Source organism: Nelumbo nucifera, chromosome 1, assembly GCF_055504915.1.
Source record: "Nelumbo nucifera cultivar China Antique chromosome 1, China Antique-T2T, whole genome shotgun sequence".
In the NCBI taxonomy this organism is placed as follows: Eukaryota; Viridiplantae; Streptophyta; class Magnoliopsida; order Proteales; family Nelumbonaceae; genus Nelumbo; species Nelumbo nucifera.
In genome coordinates this window covers 124,305,526-124,322,188 of record NC_142649.1, presented here as the reverse complement: position 1 = coordinate 124,322,188, position 16,663 = coordinate 124,305,526, and the positions used below count along the sequence as shown (strand labels likewise).

At 37.8% G+C, this 16,663-nt stretch overlaps 2 protein-coding genes across 3 annotated transcripts in view; one reads left to right on the top strand and one right to left on the bottom strand.

Moving 5' to 3' along the window:
• The first annotated feature begins 11,137 nt into the window (after positions 1–11,137).
• LOC104609720 (uncharacterized) lies at positions 11,138–13,018 on the top strand. The gene has a single exon (XM_010276095.3). It carries the CDS (start codon positions 11,732–11,734, stop codon positions 12,896–12,898), a length of 1,167 nt encoding a protein of 388 aa, XP_010274397.1. The 5' UTR covers positions 11,138–11,731; the 3' UTR covers positions 12,899–13,018.
• LOC104609721 (NADH dehydrogenase [ubiquinone] iron-sulfur protein 4, mitochondrial-like) overlaps positions 12,939–16,663 on the bottom strand; it is a 41,902-nt gene continuing 38,177 nt past the window's right edge. Inside the window, exons 5-6 of one of the 2 annotated variants that reach the window (XM_010276097.3) lie at positions 16,136–16,182; positions 12,939–13,193 (exon numbers count right to left, since the gene is read on the bottom strand). In XM_010276097.3, the coding sequence (XP_010274399.1) occupies positions 16,177–16,182 (6 nt within the window). In that variant the 3' untranslated portion in view covers positions 12,939–13,193; positions 16,136–16,176. The remainder of the gene's footprint in view (positions 13,194–16,135; positions 16,183–16,663) is intronic. The other variant, XM_010276096.3, reaches the window with a different exon arrangement.

Genomic DNA, 16,663 nt, shown 5'->3' with positions numbered 1-16,663 from the left:
ACTGCATCAAGAAGTTGCTCTTCGGCCTTCTCATTTTCCAAGAGCTGATCTAAAATCTTGTTTATCTTGTATTCAAGTTCATCTCTTTGGATCCTAGTTTGTCTGCATTCTTCAAAGTACTTTTCCCTATCAGCCTCAGAGTTCTTCAGTTGGATTGACTACTCATCAACTGTCTTTTGGTAGAGTTTTAGCTTGAAAAGCCCTTTCAAGATTTGTGGAGTCCTTTCTTTCCAATTGAACCAGCAAACTGTGAAGGGAAAGGACATTCTATAAAATAGATCCTGTGACAAAATCCTATGACTGATCATGCAGCAATCAGCATAGATAGATTTCGCATCATTACACAAGATCCCATAAACAGTTGTAAAAAAAAAAGAATCCACATGTAAAGAGAAAAAACTGTAGTGTATAAGCAAATTGAGTATTGTTTCATCATCATCTGTTGCATAAGCAGCACATTTTTTCAATATCAATACCTCTGGGTATTAAGTGATTAATGATAAGGATCTTATTAAGGGTTGTAACTGTCTTTACTCTTTAGTAGTGAACAAGTGGTGCTTTAAGTTGGTTCATGTAGGAGAGACCATTAACATGCAATTTCTTGTTGTTGTATATGGTATTTTAAATGAACTTTTGTTGTTGAAGATTCAATTTAGTTCTAGAAGTAGCTTCTGCACATTTATTATTGATCTATGCTTACATTTATCCCAACTAGCTAAACATTTTTCTTGTTCAGTTTCTTACCATTAATCCACTTCTTTATTTGTGTTAATTAATGACTTTATTACACACAAGTGAAGTGGATTAATGGTTATTGCAGAAAGAAGATTATTGATGGTTGAAATGGTTTATTTATTTATTGAATTGTTGCACTCTCTATTATTAATTTTCTTTTATTGGTTATGACAGGAGGTTTTTTTATTAGGTCCACCCTAATTTCTTGCCAACAAGTGATAGTTACTAGTAGAAGATATTTGATTCTTTTTCATCTGATAGGGGGGAGGGATCATCTTTGTCTCCCTATTAAAAAATTTTGTATTCCAATCAACAATTGTACAAAATGAAATTAGTAGGGACAAAGTTAGGAATACAAGTCTGAGTTTTATAAACTAAATAAATTTGTGTTATAAGTGGGGCCCACATGTAAAATGTATTAATGGCTATACATTGATGTCTATTTTGGTCCCACATGTGGTACATATGCATATGTCAACTTATATCTTGTAGAGCCAAAAAAAAAAAAAAAGAATCTAAGCTTTGCATTTTATTTGCTACATTTACTTTTATAAGTGTAAATTTGTATTATAAGTGGGGCCCACATGTAAAATGTATTAATGACTATACATTGATGTCAACTTATATCTTGTAGAGCCAAAAAAAAAAAAGAATCTAAGCTTTGCATTTTATTTGCTACATTTACTTTTACAATTCAAACAAACAAGTGCAAAATTGTATTATTAATTGCATTACCTTCAACTAAACAAGACAAGTGCAAATGCCCATGCAAAACTAGACTAGATTTGCACTTCCATGCATTTGCATTAGTAACCAATGTAACTGTCACTATAGGCCTAACATTAGCGACGGATTTCTGTTACTATAGGTAAAAATCTATAGTGACAGTCATATGTTGTTTGTTACTATAATAAAAATTTATAATGACAAAATAACTCACTATAGGCTTAACATTAGTGACGGATTTCAAATCTGTCACTATAGGTTAACATCTTTAGTGACGCCACTTGTAATGAGATGAAATTTTGTCATTCACTATAGATCTATAGTAACGGATTTTCAATCTATAGCGATGGATTTGGTCTATCACTATAACCCTTTTTTCTTGTAGCATGTTATGGAAAAGGTAAACATTTATAATCAATTAGAGCAAATATGATTATACATGTATACTTTCATGTGGTCATATTTACACTAATTTTAAATATGAAAGTATATTTATATTAAGTTTAAATATTTACCTTTTTGGCGTAATTCAGTAAATGGCTAAATGCTCAACCCAACAATTTTTTTTTTTTTTTTTATGGGCATAAGTGAGATTTTATAGTTTAAAGAATTACATCATTCTTTACGGTTTTCTTTGAAAGGTAGAGGGAGGTTTTTGGTAGGGTCAAAACCCATGTGAGGTTTAAGTGATTGCCAAATTACTTGGGGGAGGTTTAATGATTTCCCCTATTTTTTTCTTTTAGTCTGTGTTTGGTTTCGAGGAAAAACTTGGGAAAGGTGGAGAAATCTTTACAAACCTTGTATAAGTTTCCTATCTTTCCCTTCCTTTCTCTACCTTTTCCTTCAAACCAAACATATCCTTAATGTTTTTATGTTTTTTCCAAAGCCTTTGATGTTTTCATTCCAAACTTCTTAGGGAGAAGAAAAAGAAAAAGGACATTTAACAACGCTACATAAATCAAATAATAGAAAGCATTTTGTTTCGTCGGTTATGAACAACTGAAAACAAAGCATGGACTCACAAAGCACTCCTCACACCAATCTTACAGCATGTCCCAGCCACACATTGGGAACATCTCCCATGTGTGGGATGTGCCGTGAGATCGGTGTGAGGAAAATTCTTTTCTTTCCCTTTAATAATGACGGTGTATGATGATATATTATTTGTATACTTTCATGGTACAAATGAGATTGGCATGTCTTATGTTGGTAGACACATAGATCATATATTGCTCCTTATGAAAACTCTAGCACAACGCTTTGATTGTTCATTTGCATTGATTTATTCATGAAAGCTACTTGACAAATTAGATCTTTGGTTTAATTTAATACATCACTTGGATGGCCTTAACTTTTAGGTTGATTTGATACATTATGTGAACTCGTGATATAATCTAGACTGGTTGAAATCTTGGTGTCACTTGGACTTTTACCAAATTTTGAAACAAAAAATTCAATGTCAAGTAATGTTCATGTGACCCTACTTAAAATAACATGTGACACACTACCTCTACAACATGTACCAAATAATGTGGCTAGTTCAACAATGTGCTAAATCACCCAAAAAGTCTAAGTTATCAAAATGGTCTCCTAAGAGCAAGAAATTAATCTTGGCCATCAAGTAACGCACATGATTTTCTGAAAAAAAAAAAAAGAAAAGAAAATACAAGTCAAATAAAGTGATATACCCAATAACACTTAAAATTTGGGCCATTAAAATGATATCTTAAGATCAATCAACCAATTCCAACCATGTACCAAGAGTTTATCTAATGTATTGAACTTAGGGGACGATTTTAATGCATTAGATTTGTTAATTTGGTACCCCCATTTTGGATGGGCTAATATAGTTGAAACCTCAATTCTTAATTTTGATGTTCAAGATTAATTAGTCGATACCCTGAGTTTTTATTAATTGACTTAAATATATCCTGAGTTTTTAAGATGGATTTAAAGATACTTTGTGATGCTTTTACCCTTCATTTTCTCTCAAAATTTCAAAAAGAACCAAAAGGATTATAAATTCAAACACCAATGAAGATAACACAGAATATCACTTTTCCCCCTCCAATCATTAGCAAGAGTGGTAAGTGAGGCTTTAATACAAATCATAGATATTGCTTAATGAACCCCACCCAGTTAAAGTTGTATATTGTCTATACAAATTCTAACATTGGATGTTTTAACAACTGTAGATATCAGCTATACAAATGCAAAGCTAAATGAAAAATTTGAAATGGCAGAGTCCATGTAGTACCAAGGAATGAGAAGCAGATGCATCTTTAAAAGAATTAGATTCAATAATTCAAAGGTTTTGGTCCTATATGAGTTAGAATGTTTAAAGAGCAGTTGCACTGATGCGAGAAAAATGGAATCATTTATGCAGAGAGACTTCATGACACGTTCCTACAACTAATACCATAAAATACAATGGATATGCACCACTGTGTAACACTTATTTTCCAAACTAATTGTTGACCAGTAATTTTTCAAATAAAATAGTGAAGCCCATCCTTATCATAATTCAAATAATAGAATAGGTGAACAGATAACAAGGTTCATTTGTTAATGGGCAAAATAGGATTTAAATGAATTTAGATATAACGTTTACTTGATGGTGGGGTCAATTGAGAAACTCAGGGCATGTTTAAGTCTTTTACCCTTGCTTTTAAGCTAAGTGGTCATATGGACATCACATGCTCCTTAAATGAGGGCATTCTTGTACTTTTCTATAGTTTAATATATATTAACTTAGTGGGAGCCAACAGCCCCATGTTTAGAGACTCCCAAATTGTAAAATCTACTTTTCTCCCCTCTTCTCCTCTTGCTCTAATTTTCTAACAAAGTAATATAATATCAAAGCATGTTTCTAGGCTATAGAAGGAAATTGGTCTAGTGTTCTTCAAGCTTATTGAAAGGTCAAGAAACACCAATCTATTGGACTGAATCACTCATGTTGTGTTTTCTCCATTGTTTTCTTGGTCATAGTACTAAGAGAAGTATTTCTTGTGGAACAGAATGCTGTAAAGGGTGGTTTGGAGTGATCCAGCTCTTCTTGTGGATCGTGGGATCCTGTAACAGTGCGGTAGGCCTCTTCAAACCATGTATGATCATTTTTGTGGTTATGTAAAGAGGTTCTTGTGCATCTATAGTGTAATTGTGGACTGTTCGATTAGTATGTGAGGAGTTTATCAGTTTCCAACTGCGGAAACGAGTAACAATTCTATTTTTTCTTGTGAAAAAGAGTTTCCAATTGCCATAATAGTGTAGCAAAAGTAGGAACAACAATCCTCCTTGTTGTATTGATTCTCATCTTCTTTGTGGTAGTTGTTTCTTATCGAGTGTGGTGTTTGGATTAAGTAGTGAAAACTGAAGTATCCAATATGTCTTCTAAAGATTTTACTACCTCAAGTGTTTCATCTAATCAAGGTGGATAACGTAGTAGTGGGTTAGATGCCTAGATGGTATGAACTTCCCAATGGTTGCTATTCCTTTGGATGGACTGAATTAATTAGAATGGTCTAAAGGCATCAAACTCTACATTACTAATAGAGGTAAGATTGAGTATATTAATAGTCAAATTAAGGAACCTAAGTTTGGAAGTATTGAATATGATAAATGAGATCAAGAAAATAGTCTTGTTATGTCATAGCTTTTAGTTTCTATGCTGCCATAGATAAGAAGAAACTTTATGTGGGTTGACATAGCTTATAAGATTTGGGAATAGGATATGTCGACATACTCAAAACAGAGGCATTATGCTAAAATATATCAATTGCAAGCAAAATCATCAACTTGTATGCAGGGTGATAGGAGCTTATCAGTATACTATTCTAATCTAACTTCCACCTAGAAAGAATTAGACCACTATTAGAGTATTGACTAGAAAATGATGATGATGCAAAAACTTACAAAAATTGGTTTCTCAATACTGTGTCTTTGCTTTCTTATTGGGATTAATCCTATGTATGAGTCTATCATAGTCCAGATATTGGGAAGCAAAGACCTTCCTTTAGTTCAAAAAGTGTATGCCTTAGTGTAGTATGGGGAGAGTAGAATGAACGTGATGGATAATTTTGATGGGAGCAAATTTCTTTAGCAGTGAAAAGGGGTAGTGGTAAGGCAAAGAAAAGTGATTCAAAAAGGATATTTTTTTGAAAAGGGTGATGACAAAGATAAGTTGTAGTATACTCATTGGTAGAGGCCTAAACACATACATGAGACTTGTTGGGACCTAGTTGGAAACCCAAGTGGGCAATCAAGAACTAGGGTTAGAATAAGAAGTTAGTATTAAAGAAGTATAACTCAACCAATGAAGCCTCACAAGAGCCCCAATGTACTTTGACAATTGGTACACCCCATGAATAATTGTGGTGGTTTCGACTCAAAGGAGGACATCATTAACTCCTTTTATAATCATTTGGAATTATATGATAGGCTCTACGTCAAATAGATACTTCTATCCCCACTCCTTTTTTTACTTCCACATTAGATAATACTACCTCTACCTTCCATGTGTCCTCACGTCCCTAAATCTCTTTAAATCATTGACTCGGGGGCATTCAATCATCTGACTAGTAAGCCAATCTTGTTTAATTCTTATAGTCTTCCTTCTAGTAGAGATATTATGAGATTAGTTGATGGATCCTTTTCCAACACGACTGGTTAAGGATCTATATCTTTTCATTATGGCTTTATCTCCACCATAACTGGGTCATCAATTCATTGTTTATGCATAGATGGTGGAGTTCTTTGTTATCATATGAAAATACAATGATTTTTTTTAAAATACAAAGAGTTGAATATGATAAGAAAAACTAATATAGGAGACAACACACCGAAGACATGAATTTTTAAATTATTTAATTAAAAAAAGAATATCTCCAGATCATATGTAAAAAGACAATTGGTCCTAATCCTTTGATATAGGGGCTGTTTGTCAAGTCTTTCTAGGTAGCTTTCAACAAGACGATAAGACACGTTGAACTTTTGGGCTATTTTCTTTAAAGACCAAGACTATTTTGTTTGCCTCATGGTCTATCGGGCTGTTAAAAAATAGGTGAGAAAGCTATTTTCAGCGTATAAAGACCAAAAACTTCTTTTGAAACTTTCCAATTTTGTGATTTTTCGGTCATTTCACATGTTCATATTTGGGTCTTTCAGTCTATCTGATACCAAATGGGAAAGTATCATTTTTTGGTCTTTTGAGTTTCCCAAGACCAAAAGATACGCAAAAAAGATGCACCAAACACCTCAAACATTCTATTGAAATATTTCTCACTCTGCCAGCCATGGTGGCTGTTATGAATCCAATCTACTACCCACAAGAACACCAATTACGCTATCCACAAGCTACTCATATATATAGCGTCATGTGGGTGGGTATAGATAGAAGATTGACCTTTCTACCTTTCTAGGCAGAGGCCGGATCCCTTCCCCCACCCCCACAAAAAGAAAAACCTATATCCATCCCAACATGTTTCAACATGCACCCCATAGATGTTGTCTCTGTGACGTGATGGCTTTTCTTCCTCTGTGTGTTCCTCTGCTTCTTTTTCCTCACCTTCTTCGCTTGCCAATTTGCCGAAGACCGAATAGCCTCTGTTGTCAATACCTGTGAAGTAGATGTGCATCCAAGACCTCTGAATGTCGTAAATGTAAAGCTCTTATTTTTATCCTTCAATGCCAAAGACATGTTAGAACCCTTCTTGTTGTTGCTATTGTTGGAGGTGAATGTGGATAGGAATAGAGAAGAAATGGAGGTTTTACTGCGAGGGGACTGATTGGTAGAAGAGATTTGTGGGGTTGGATTTGGAGCTGTAATGGGTTGGTTCTTGGGTCTCCTGAATCTAATCTACTCTGCTGTTGTTGGGTTTTCTGCAACAACGACCATCATAATTGAAGTAGAGAGAGAGAGAGAGGAGAGAGACTGGAGGAGAACAGTAAAGAGTGTCCGATTAATTTATCTGAGAGAGAATATAGGGAGGCTGAATGAGGAAGGAGATGAACAGTGTTTATACTCTTCTTTGATATTTTTTTAAAAATTATACTAATTTAAAAATTATGTTAAAAAGATTATTTTTATTGATATTAAGACGTATTATCAACTATAATCCATTTTTGTTGCCATTGAAACCTAGTTGGGGTCTCCTGCTCGTAGCGATGTATGTAACAGCTACATGCATAACCAATTACGAGTTAAACACACTTGTGTTCCTCTGTGCGAGCAGCTGAACCGGGCTCCCTGAAGGCTGAAGCCAACCAGCGTCATGTGCCCCATAAGCCACCAAACTTGTGTCATGTGTTGTTTAACTCCTTCCACACCTATGTCTTTGGTTTGAGGTTTTGCAGTCTGCAGTCTCATATTGAGTCTCACTCTGCACTCTGCACTCTGCACTCATTCGTCTTTGGTCCGAGACCGAGATTGAGTGAATTTTGAATACGCGAGTGTTTGACGAAAAAGAGAAAAATATCAAATCAAACTGGTGTTTGATTAAAACAATGGCGTGTTCAAAATTCACAAGGGTGGGTGGTCTTGGGTTTGTCCTGTCCGCTCCCTCTCGTTTTGCCGCGTCTTTAATCGGTACTTTTCTTCTCCCTCCACGTCCATAGTTTTCCTCTGGTTTCCATCCGCACATCAATGTCTTCTTCGAGCTTAAACCCTTGGATGTTCGTGCAAAACGATCTAGCACTCTCAACCTCGTGCCTATGCACTGGTTAATTCAAAGCAAGATCCCTTTCAAGAGTTGAAAATAGCCATGACCACAGCTCCAGTATTGGGCACCCTAGACTTCAGCCAATCTTTCACTCTAGAATGCGATGCTAGTGGACGAGGGTTGGGGGCAGTTCTCTCCCAAAATGGGAGACCTCTGGCTTACTTTAGCAAGGCGCTTAAGGGACAGGCTCTAAATCTCTCCACTTATGGCAAAGAATAATTGTTTGTAATCACAATAATTCAGAAATGGAGATCTTATCTCATTGACAACAAATTCCATATTCTCACAGACCACAGAAGCTTGGGTTATATCCTATAGCAAAAGCTTACAACACCAACCCAGCAGAGACTCTTGAGCAAATTAATTGGGTATGATTATGAGATCAAGTACAGATGAGGAAGAGAGAACATTGTGGCTGATGCTCTCTCTTGTAAGAGTGGAGGTGAGATGTTGGCAATTTCAACAGAAGTGCCAAGCTGGGTAGAAGAGCTAAAAAAAGAAGTTTCCAAAGACTCCCAATTACATAGCATCATACAAGAGCTCATAAATGGAACTTCAAAGACTAAGTATGAGTGGAGAAATGGAATGCTTTGGAAGAAGGGCAAAATAGTGTTGAGTCCCACTTCCGCTTTTAGGAGAAGACTGTTTGAGGAAGCCCATGAAACTCCATCTGGTGGGCATTCAGGATTTCATAATACTATGCAGAGATTGAAGAGGATATGCTGGTGGAAGGGGTATAGAAAAGAAGTAAAAAATTGGGTCAAGGAGTGTGAAGTGTGCCAGAGGAACAAAACATAGAATGTACCCACCCCGGGGCTGTTGCAACCATTGAACATTTCAGCACAAGCGTGGATTGATTATTCTCTTGACTTCATAGAAGGTTTGCCACCTTCCAACAAAAAGACAGTGATCCTTGTCTATAGTCAGTGATGGTGATCCAACTTTCACCAACAATTTCTGGAAGGAATTGTTCAAAATTCAAGGGACCCGTCTCAACATGAGTTCCTCGTACCATCCACAAATGGATGGGCAAACAGAGGTGATCAATAGGACCTCGGAGACCTATCTTCGTTGTTTTACCAGTACCCAACCCCATTCCTGGATCAAATGGCTTTCCCTGGCAGAATGGTGGTACAAAACCACCTTCCATTCGACTTCAAAAACCACTCCCTTCCAAGCTTTGTATGGATATCCTCCACCTACTCTGATATCATATATTCCGGGAACGACTCAGGTGTAGTCTGTGGACCAAGAGCTAAGGGAGAGAGAAGTTGTATTATCAAAACTCAGAGAGAACCTCCAAGCAGCCTAAAACAGAATGAAAAGAATGGTAAACAAGGGAAGGACTAAAAGAGTTTTCCAAGTTGGAGACTGGGTATTCCTGCGGCTTCAATCATACAGACAGAGTTACATTGCTGCCCGCAAGTCTCAAAAGTTATCTGCTCACTACTACAGTCCTTTCAAAATTCTCGAGAAAATAGGAGTTATTGCTTATCACCTTGACCTTCTAGAAGGAAGTAGGATTCATCCTGTATTTCATGTGTCCTGGCTCAAGGCCAGAGTAGGCGATCACTCTGTCACTCAACAAGACCTGCCACCTCTGTTGGCTGATGGAACACTACAGCCACCCTATCGCCATCCTAGATAGGTGCTTGGTTAAGAGAGGCAACAAGGCAACTACAGAAGTTCAGATCTTATGGGAAGGAATAAGAATAGAAGACGCCACTTGAAAAAATTGGAATCGTCTGCAGAAGAAATTCCAAGGAGCAAGCCTTGAGGACAAGGCATGTTTTAACTTTTAAGGGGGTGAAATGATATAGCTGGATGGTGAAGAAGGGCACGTGGCAATTCCCTGAAAAAGGCCACTACCACACGATGATTGATTCTGTTAGAATTTTACGAAGACCGTCGTAAGAATCATGGTAGTTATTCTGCAATCCTTAGCATGCTTGACTCTGCCAAGTTATCAATTGTTGTAACGGTCTAAATCCTTATAAATAAGCCCAAGAGCCCAAATAAAGATCATCAAGGAATTTCTATTTGAGTTGTTTAGTTATTTTCTCTCTTGAGCGATGACCTATTTCTATAGAAAAGGCTCTTCTCTATTAAGGAAAGAGCTGGGTATCACAAAACCATACGATTATAAGCAATGGCGCATCTGGTTGAGTAACACATCAACCACTTTATTATAAGCAATGGCGCAGGATGGAGTCTTCTTTGGTGCATTTTCTGACAGACTTTGTAATGCAAGCTAATTGTGTATGTGACACGCTTTGTAAGCTCTATCGTCAACGATGGCATTTGGGGGCCAACATAAGCTGATTGTCTCAACTAATTTCGTGTCTGTTTACAAACATTGTGCTTTTTCAAATTAACAATATTATTAGGGCTTGAATTAAAGTGAGTTGGGGAGGCAAAGCTCCGTGCAGCTTGGTTCAGCTTCTTTTGGAGCCCCAAGCGTTGGATACCATTTGATTAAGTCCAACCGTTTCCTTCGGGTCGACATGCGAAACCAATATCATGCCTCCGTGGGCATCTTATATTCATAGATTGGAATTAAATCCATCTATAAAACCAATCATATCCAAGCCCCCAAAACAGCAATCAGCTTATAAGAGTCATTTTAATAAGTTAAAGTTTGTCATTTTCTCCCCTACCCCATCTCTCTCTCTCTCTCTCTCTAGGCCCTGGTCAAATCTGTGTCGACCTTTCTCTGATTGGGTACATTTGATTTAAGATAGAAACCCGGCCTACCAACACTTAGACCTGACCATTCATTACTTCCACAATCAATGGAATCACACCATGAGGAAGGATTTAACAGCTGTTGGCACTGATGTGTCCAAAAGAGGGTTGAGGTCCAATGACATCAAGCCAAGTTGAATGAACTGGTTATCAAAAGTGAAAAAGTGAGAAAAGGACAAGAAATCAAAATCAGGGAGAGTGATGACTTCAAACATCCCACATGCCCAAACAAAAGTCACAGTACTCTACTAAAGCCCATGCCCCATGGCCATTCGCCAGTATGTGTAAAACCCAAACATAAGCATTGCTGCTCGACCCACACGCGTAACTTTATAGGCGGTTGGTGTTGGCACCAATTCGTGTAACAATTACAACCAATTACACGACAAATAAAATGCCATTGCCACTTCACTTCAAAGTTCAAAGTTCAAAACCCCCCATTATTTCATTTCATGCATGTAGATTGGAGATTTGAAGGCGGGAGACTACTGGAGTTTGTTTGGAGTTTTCAAAGACGGTGGTCGTGGTCCTATCCCATTCCCAGCACAGTTGAGTTGCTTCTCTTCCTTCATTGTATCAGCAGTAGCACCTCCCGACGTGTCATCCTCTCCCACACTCCCTAACACGTACCCACCACAGAGGTCCGCGTGCCACCGTCTCCTTCCTTCCTCATCCTTTCAGGTTGCCCTCACCTCCATGGCTTAAAGGGCCAACAACCTCCACCTCCCCTCGTCCCATAACAACCCTCCTCCTTCTCTCCCACTCTGCTGTATTTCTCGCTTTCAATTTTTCCACCCCCCTCTGACCTCATGACCCACAACTTGGTGGGCCTACTCAGGCATCATCAGGAAGGCAGTATGAAGGAAACCATGTTGATGAACTCCCTCAACATTTACTCCTCTTCTTCCAAAACTGATGAAATCATGTCAAGGTACAGACCCATTGCTCCCAAGCCTCACATTCCCATACATCCCTTACTGGATGGCCCGACAACCCTCAAAAACCTCTCTCCCCGCCTACCAACCAGGCCTAGCAGAGCCAGGAAGAGGAACCGAACCGGAATCTCACCAGCAACCCTCAAGAGAGCAGGGATGCATCTTCGAGGCTTCTCTTCTCCTTGCCATACCCTATCTCTAGCCAAAAACGCCCTACTTGGTTTATCCTTGCAGAGCCTTGCCCATGGGTTTCTCAGCTTTCCGACTTCGACTCCAAGCATTGGCATCGGTGCCAGTTTGGAGGAGGCAACCGCAAAGGCTTCTCATCTAGCCACCCTTACTTTTCTCTCACGTCCCTGTTCAGTACCTGTTGCAGCCAAATCAACACCCGAAATGGATGGCATCAACCTTTGCTCTTCTCAGACTGAAGAAAAGATTCTGGACTTGAACACCAGCATCGACATTCCAGAGGAAAGGAATCTGCTGCACGAACCACCACCCGAAGATCCTTTGCAGAAGCTGCAGGAACCACCCAACTGCCCGAGCGTTATAACACCGCAGCCCGTTAGGCCCATCGGGTCGAGCATCAGCGTGGGTTTCATCAGCGAGTATCCCAGCCCAAGTTGTGCCATGCGCACCACCAAAAGACCCGAGGAGGTGGAGGAAGAGGTGGAATCCGAAGCTTTACCAGCTATAGTGTCGGACTCAAACAACAGGGTCAGACTAGCAAACTCTGCGTACAAGGAGATGGTTGGGCAACCGGAGTGCCCGTGGCTTGATGCAACATACGATGGAGCCTCCAGGGGCAGACCATGCAAGAGGATCGGCGGGGAGGTGATGTTGGATATTCCAGGTTCAAATGTCCCGATTTATTCGAATGGGTTTTCTTGCAGAGTAAGGATAGAGTGGGGAACTAATGGAAAGAAGAGCTCCATAACTGCCCCCTGCGATGTAATCAGATTATCTTGTAACTCCAAGAACTACCTATTCACATGGAGGTTCCATACCAGTGAGACTTCAGAAGGTAGTTCGAACGCTTAAGAGAGGCTTTCCTTGTATATAACATGTATGGAGAAATATATAGTATATATAATACAAATGTATCTTATTGTAAAAGAATGAAAATTATGCTTCATAAGCTTGTTTTACACTTATTAAAAAGTCGACTTGAGAGGGTTTCTCAGGAGTTGCATTCGCTACTTCATTGAGCAATACATTAACAGATAATAAAGGCATATCAAACCTCGTCAAATTGCTTCTGCTAATCGCTCAACTTTCAGTTTTCCGAAGTCTTGGGTGGACCTTTCCACTTGAAGTTGTCCGCATATGCCTTAGGCTGCCAGTAAAATTAGATAAAGATTGTCGGTGTTAGTGTTGCCAATAAAAATTAAGGCCATAGATTAACATTGATAGAGAGCAGAAAAGATTTTCAGTAAAACAATTCGGAACAATTTTGGGGGCAAATCTCTGAGCTCCGACTGAGATTATTCTCACAATGAAACAGACATGCATCAAGCAACTAAGACCATCCATCTAAACTTTCCACCTTCGACATAAGTCGGGAGTTCTCTCAAGCATCAACACCTTAGACTGTCAAGGTTAGTCTGACAGGTTTTACTCAGTTCAAGGATGTGGAACACGAAAGCATGCACAGACCCCGCATGCTTGCCGGCCCATATTCCGGAATTTAATTACTTACTATCAAATATCAAAAACAAAGGATCAAACAATTTTATTGATAACATAAATTAGACAGACACCAGTTATTAAAATGTGCTTCAAGATAGAGAGAAAAAGACAGCTAGGGCTGACATCGCATCACAAAGGACAATGAGCACTATTTCAGCCACTTGGCTGCACCTCGGGCCCTAGAGATCCCCAAGCAAGAGAAGCCCGCCTACCCCATCTCTCATGTTCCTGTTCCTGAATTATTTGAAGATAACAAAAGGAGATTGCTTCAAATCTACAACCAGAATAGGGAAACAACAGAGTTCTGAGAAGCACGGTCAGAAACTCAGGTTATAAATTCTTTGCCTCTATCCGCTTAAGTGGGACCGACAGCACACTGGCAACCAATAATCTAGCGATTTAACTATTCACTTTACCTAAGATACATTAACTATAATTTGTCCCATTTGAATCTGTTTTCAGGTGTCTAGAGAAACCAAATGAGGATGCACCACAGCATTCAGAATGCCTTGAAAAACTCAATTGATAAAAAAAAATGCTTTTAAAAACTCACACATTGCCTTCTCAGTATATCTCACATTTCATTGTTCGCAAAATTAAATACTTTACTTTCTCAGGCCAATACAGCAGTTCTATGAAACAACTGAATTAAGCTCACAACCAAGCCATTGTTTAAATAAAAATACGAGCATACAGTCTGACCAATGTAAATAATAAAAAAACTACAAGCATACAGTCACAACAAACCAATTCTTTCTATAATTTCAAGAAACTTCAACTAACAACATGATAAATAGATCAATATAAAGTTTATGAGAATAAGGGGAGAAAAAAGAAAACCAAATTCAAAATTTCAATTGTGATTACTTTATGGTATAACACCTGACACTCTTGAATTAACAATTAAACCAGTTAACGACCACCCCTTGTTGAGTATATAGTGCAACTATACCTACATGTTTTGTTTGGGACTCACTATCCACAGTAAATTTAGGCTGGGTTTTTTTATTTGATTTAGGAGATCTAGGTTTGATATGTAAGTAATTAGCAACCCACTCCATCTAAGAATGTGATCCACACCAGCTAGGGTTTTTATTTGAGTCAGGAAACTAAATTAGATTTGTTTTGTTACCAAAAGATATGGAATTCAACTGTTGTGTTGGTGCCTCGAATTCCAGTTGCAACCTGCTCCATGGCAATCAAGTTAAGAAAAATCCGAGGGCAAAATTTTATAGTGATTTGTGGTAGTGTAGGGGCATGAACCCAACCTGTTTTCTTAGTTGGATCCAACCTGAATATGAACTTTGATGGGCTATTTACACAGGAAGCCATCTTGTATCTTCAGCACGGGTGTGTGCGAGACAGACTGAGAGGTGTTTTGGGTGTATTGAGAGCTAAGGTTTGGTGGGGGAGATTATATACACTGTGACTATGATCTCTATTGTTTCTACAGTGGATAGTGTATTTCTTTTTCTTTTGACGCACATGGACGTAAGTTATAAGCTGAACCACATAAATCTCTTTGTGCATTCTTGAGTTGCTCTATTTTGCAATTTCCATTTGTTTTCTCCGTTGTTCAAGTTAAGGGCTTGTTTTTCCGCAACATCAACCATATGGTCAAAAATTTGCACAATAAATCTATAAACTAACCAATCACATTAAAGACATCACATAATCTATTTACTTTTCATTGGTTCATGTACTTGTTAAAGATATCACCTATGATGTCTCATTTTATCATTGGCTCATGCTTTTTGCTTCCTGGTGCAGAAAATGCAACATAGATTTTTCCAAGGATATGAGGTAACTTTTTAATCTAGACCAAAATTGAGATAAATTTTAATCTGGATCAAAATTTATTTATCTCATTTCCAGAATGGGAGCCACATGTTTGAAGAAGCCCTCTTATGATGGCAGGCTTTGCTGTAATATATTTGGCAGATTATCACCCCCCCTTACTTAGTACAAGGCAACTAAACTGACCTATTTCATTAGATTTGTTTTGGTAAATTTAGGTTATATTTTTTTGGTAAAGGATTTTTTATTTGATTTAAGAGATTAAAACAGGTTTTACTTGTAATTAATAACCCACTTTATGTAAAAGAATAGGTCCCAAACCACCAAACCATTTATTATTTTGCTTATGATTCACTGCTTATGTTTATAAAGTTGATTTGGGTTTCTTAATTAACTTAGTAAATTAAATCAGGTTTAATTTGTAATTGATGACATATACACACACACACACACAAAGTACTGTGAAAGCAAAAATGGTTTCGCTCAAATGGCTAAAAAGAATGGGCATTAAAGTCAACAGCATAGCAAGTTTCTCGAAAGTAAAGGTTCTGGTCAATACATATCAAGCTCTTATCAATGAAGCATTGATTTTTCTGTTTCTAATTTGATAACTATTTTTCATGATCACTGGGAAGCATGTGGGAAATCACCAACAAGGCAACAAGAAATTAATTATATGAGGTTCCTGTCTCCTTGAAGTTTGAACCTTTTGCAGGTGAAGAATTGGACAAGAATTCTGGAATATAAAAATCTTTGGAGATGAACGTAAAAGGGATTAAAGTCTGTAGAAACCTGAGAATCAGGACTTGAATCGAGTTCTGCTTTGATCACTTCTAATGCTGCAATCAGTGGAGCAATTTAATGAGGAATGAGATGATAGAATTGCAAGTTGTAGAAACCTCTATTTCTGATTCACTTAAGCAGTGAAGTTTGTAGAACCTAGTGTTCTCCCAACTCAAAAGTTCTAATACATTGCTTTACTATCCATTGCAACACGCATTTGTCCTATTACAAGCCATTTCATCTTACCATTACCAGTTGTTCCAACTCTACTACTGCCTGGCACTAAAGACTTATTCCAATACCTTTACATGAATCTTCTGCCAGGAGCTTTAAGTAGTACTTCCAAACATAGTATTGTCTATCCTCAAAAAAATTATGAATTGTAATCAATTATAAGATGACACGTTTCATAGGATTTCTGTTGATAAGTGAAAATAATTTTAATGTCAAATGTGAAGATAAGAGCACAACACAAAATATGTGGAGGATTTTATAGGGGAGGGAACAAAATACAAGATATTTTAGATGTAGGTACAT

What these genes read in the sequence shown, in the direction of transcription:
- LOC104609720 (XM_010276095.3), top strand. Translation starts at nt 11,732, where the DNA reads ATGACCCACAACTTGGTGGGCCTACTCAGGCATCATCAGGAAGGCAGT.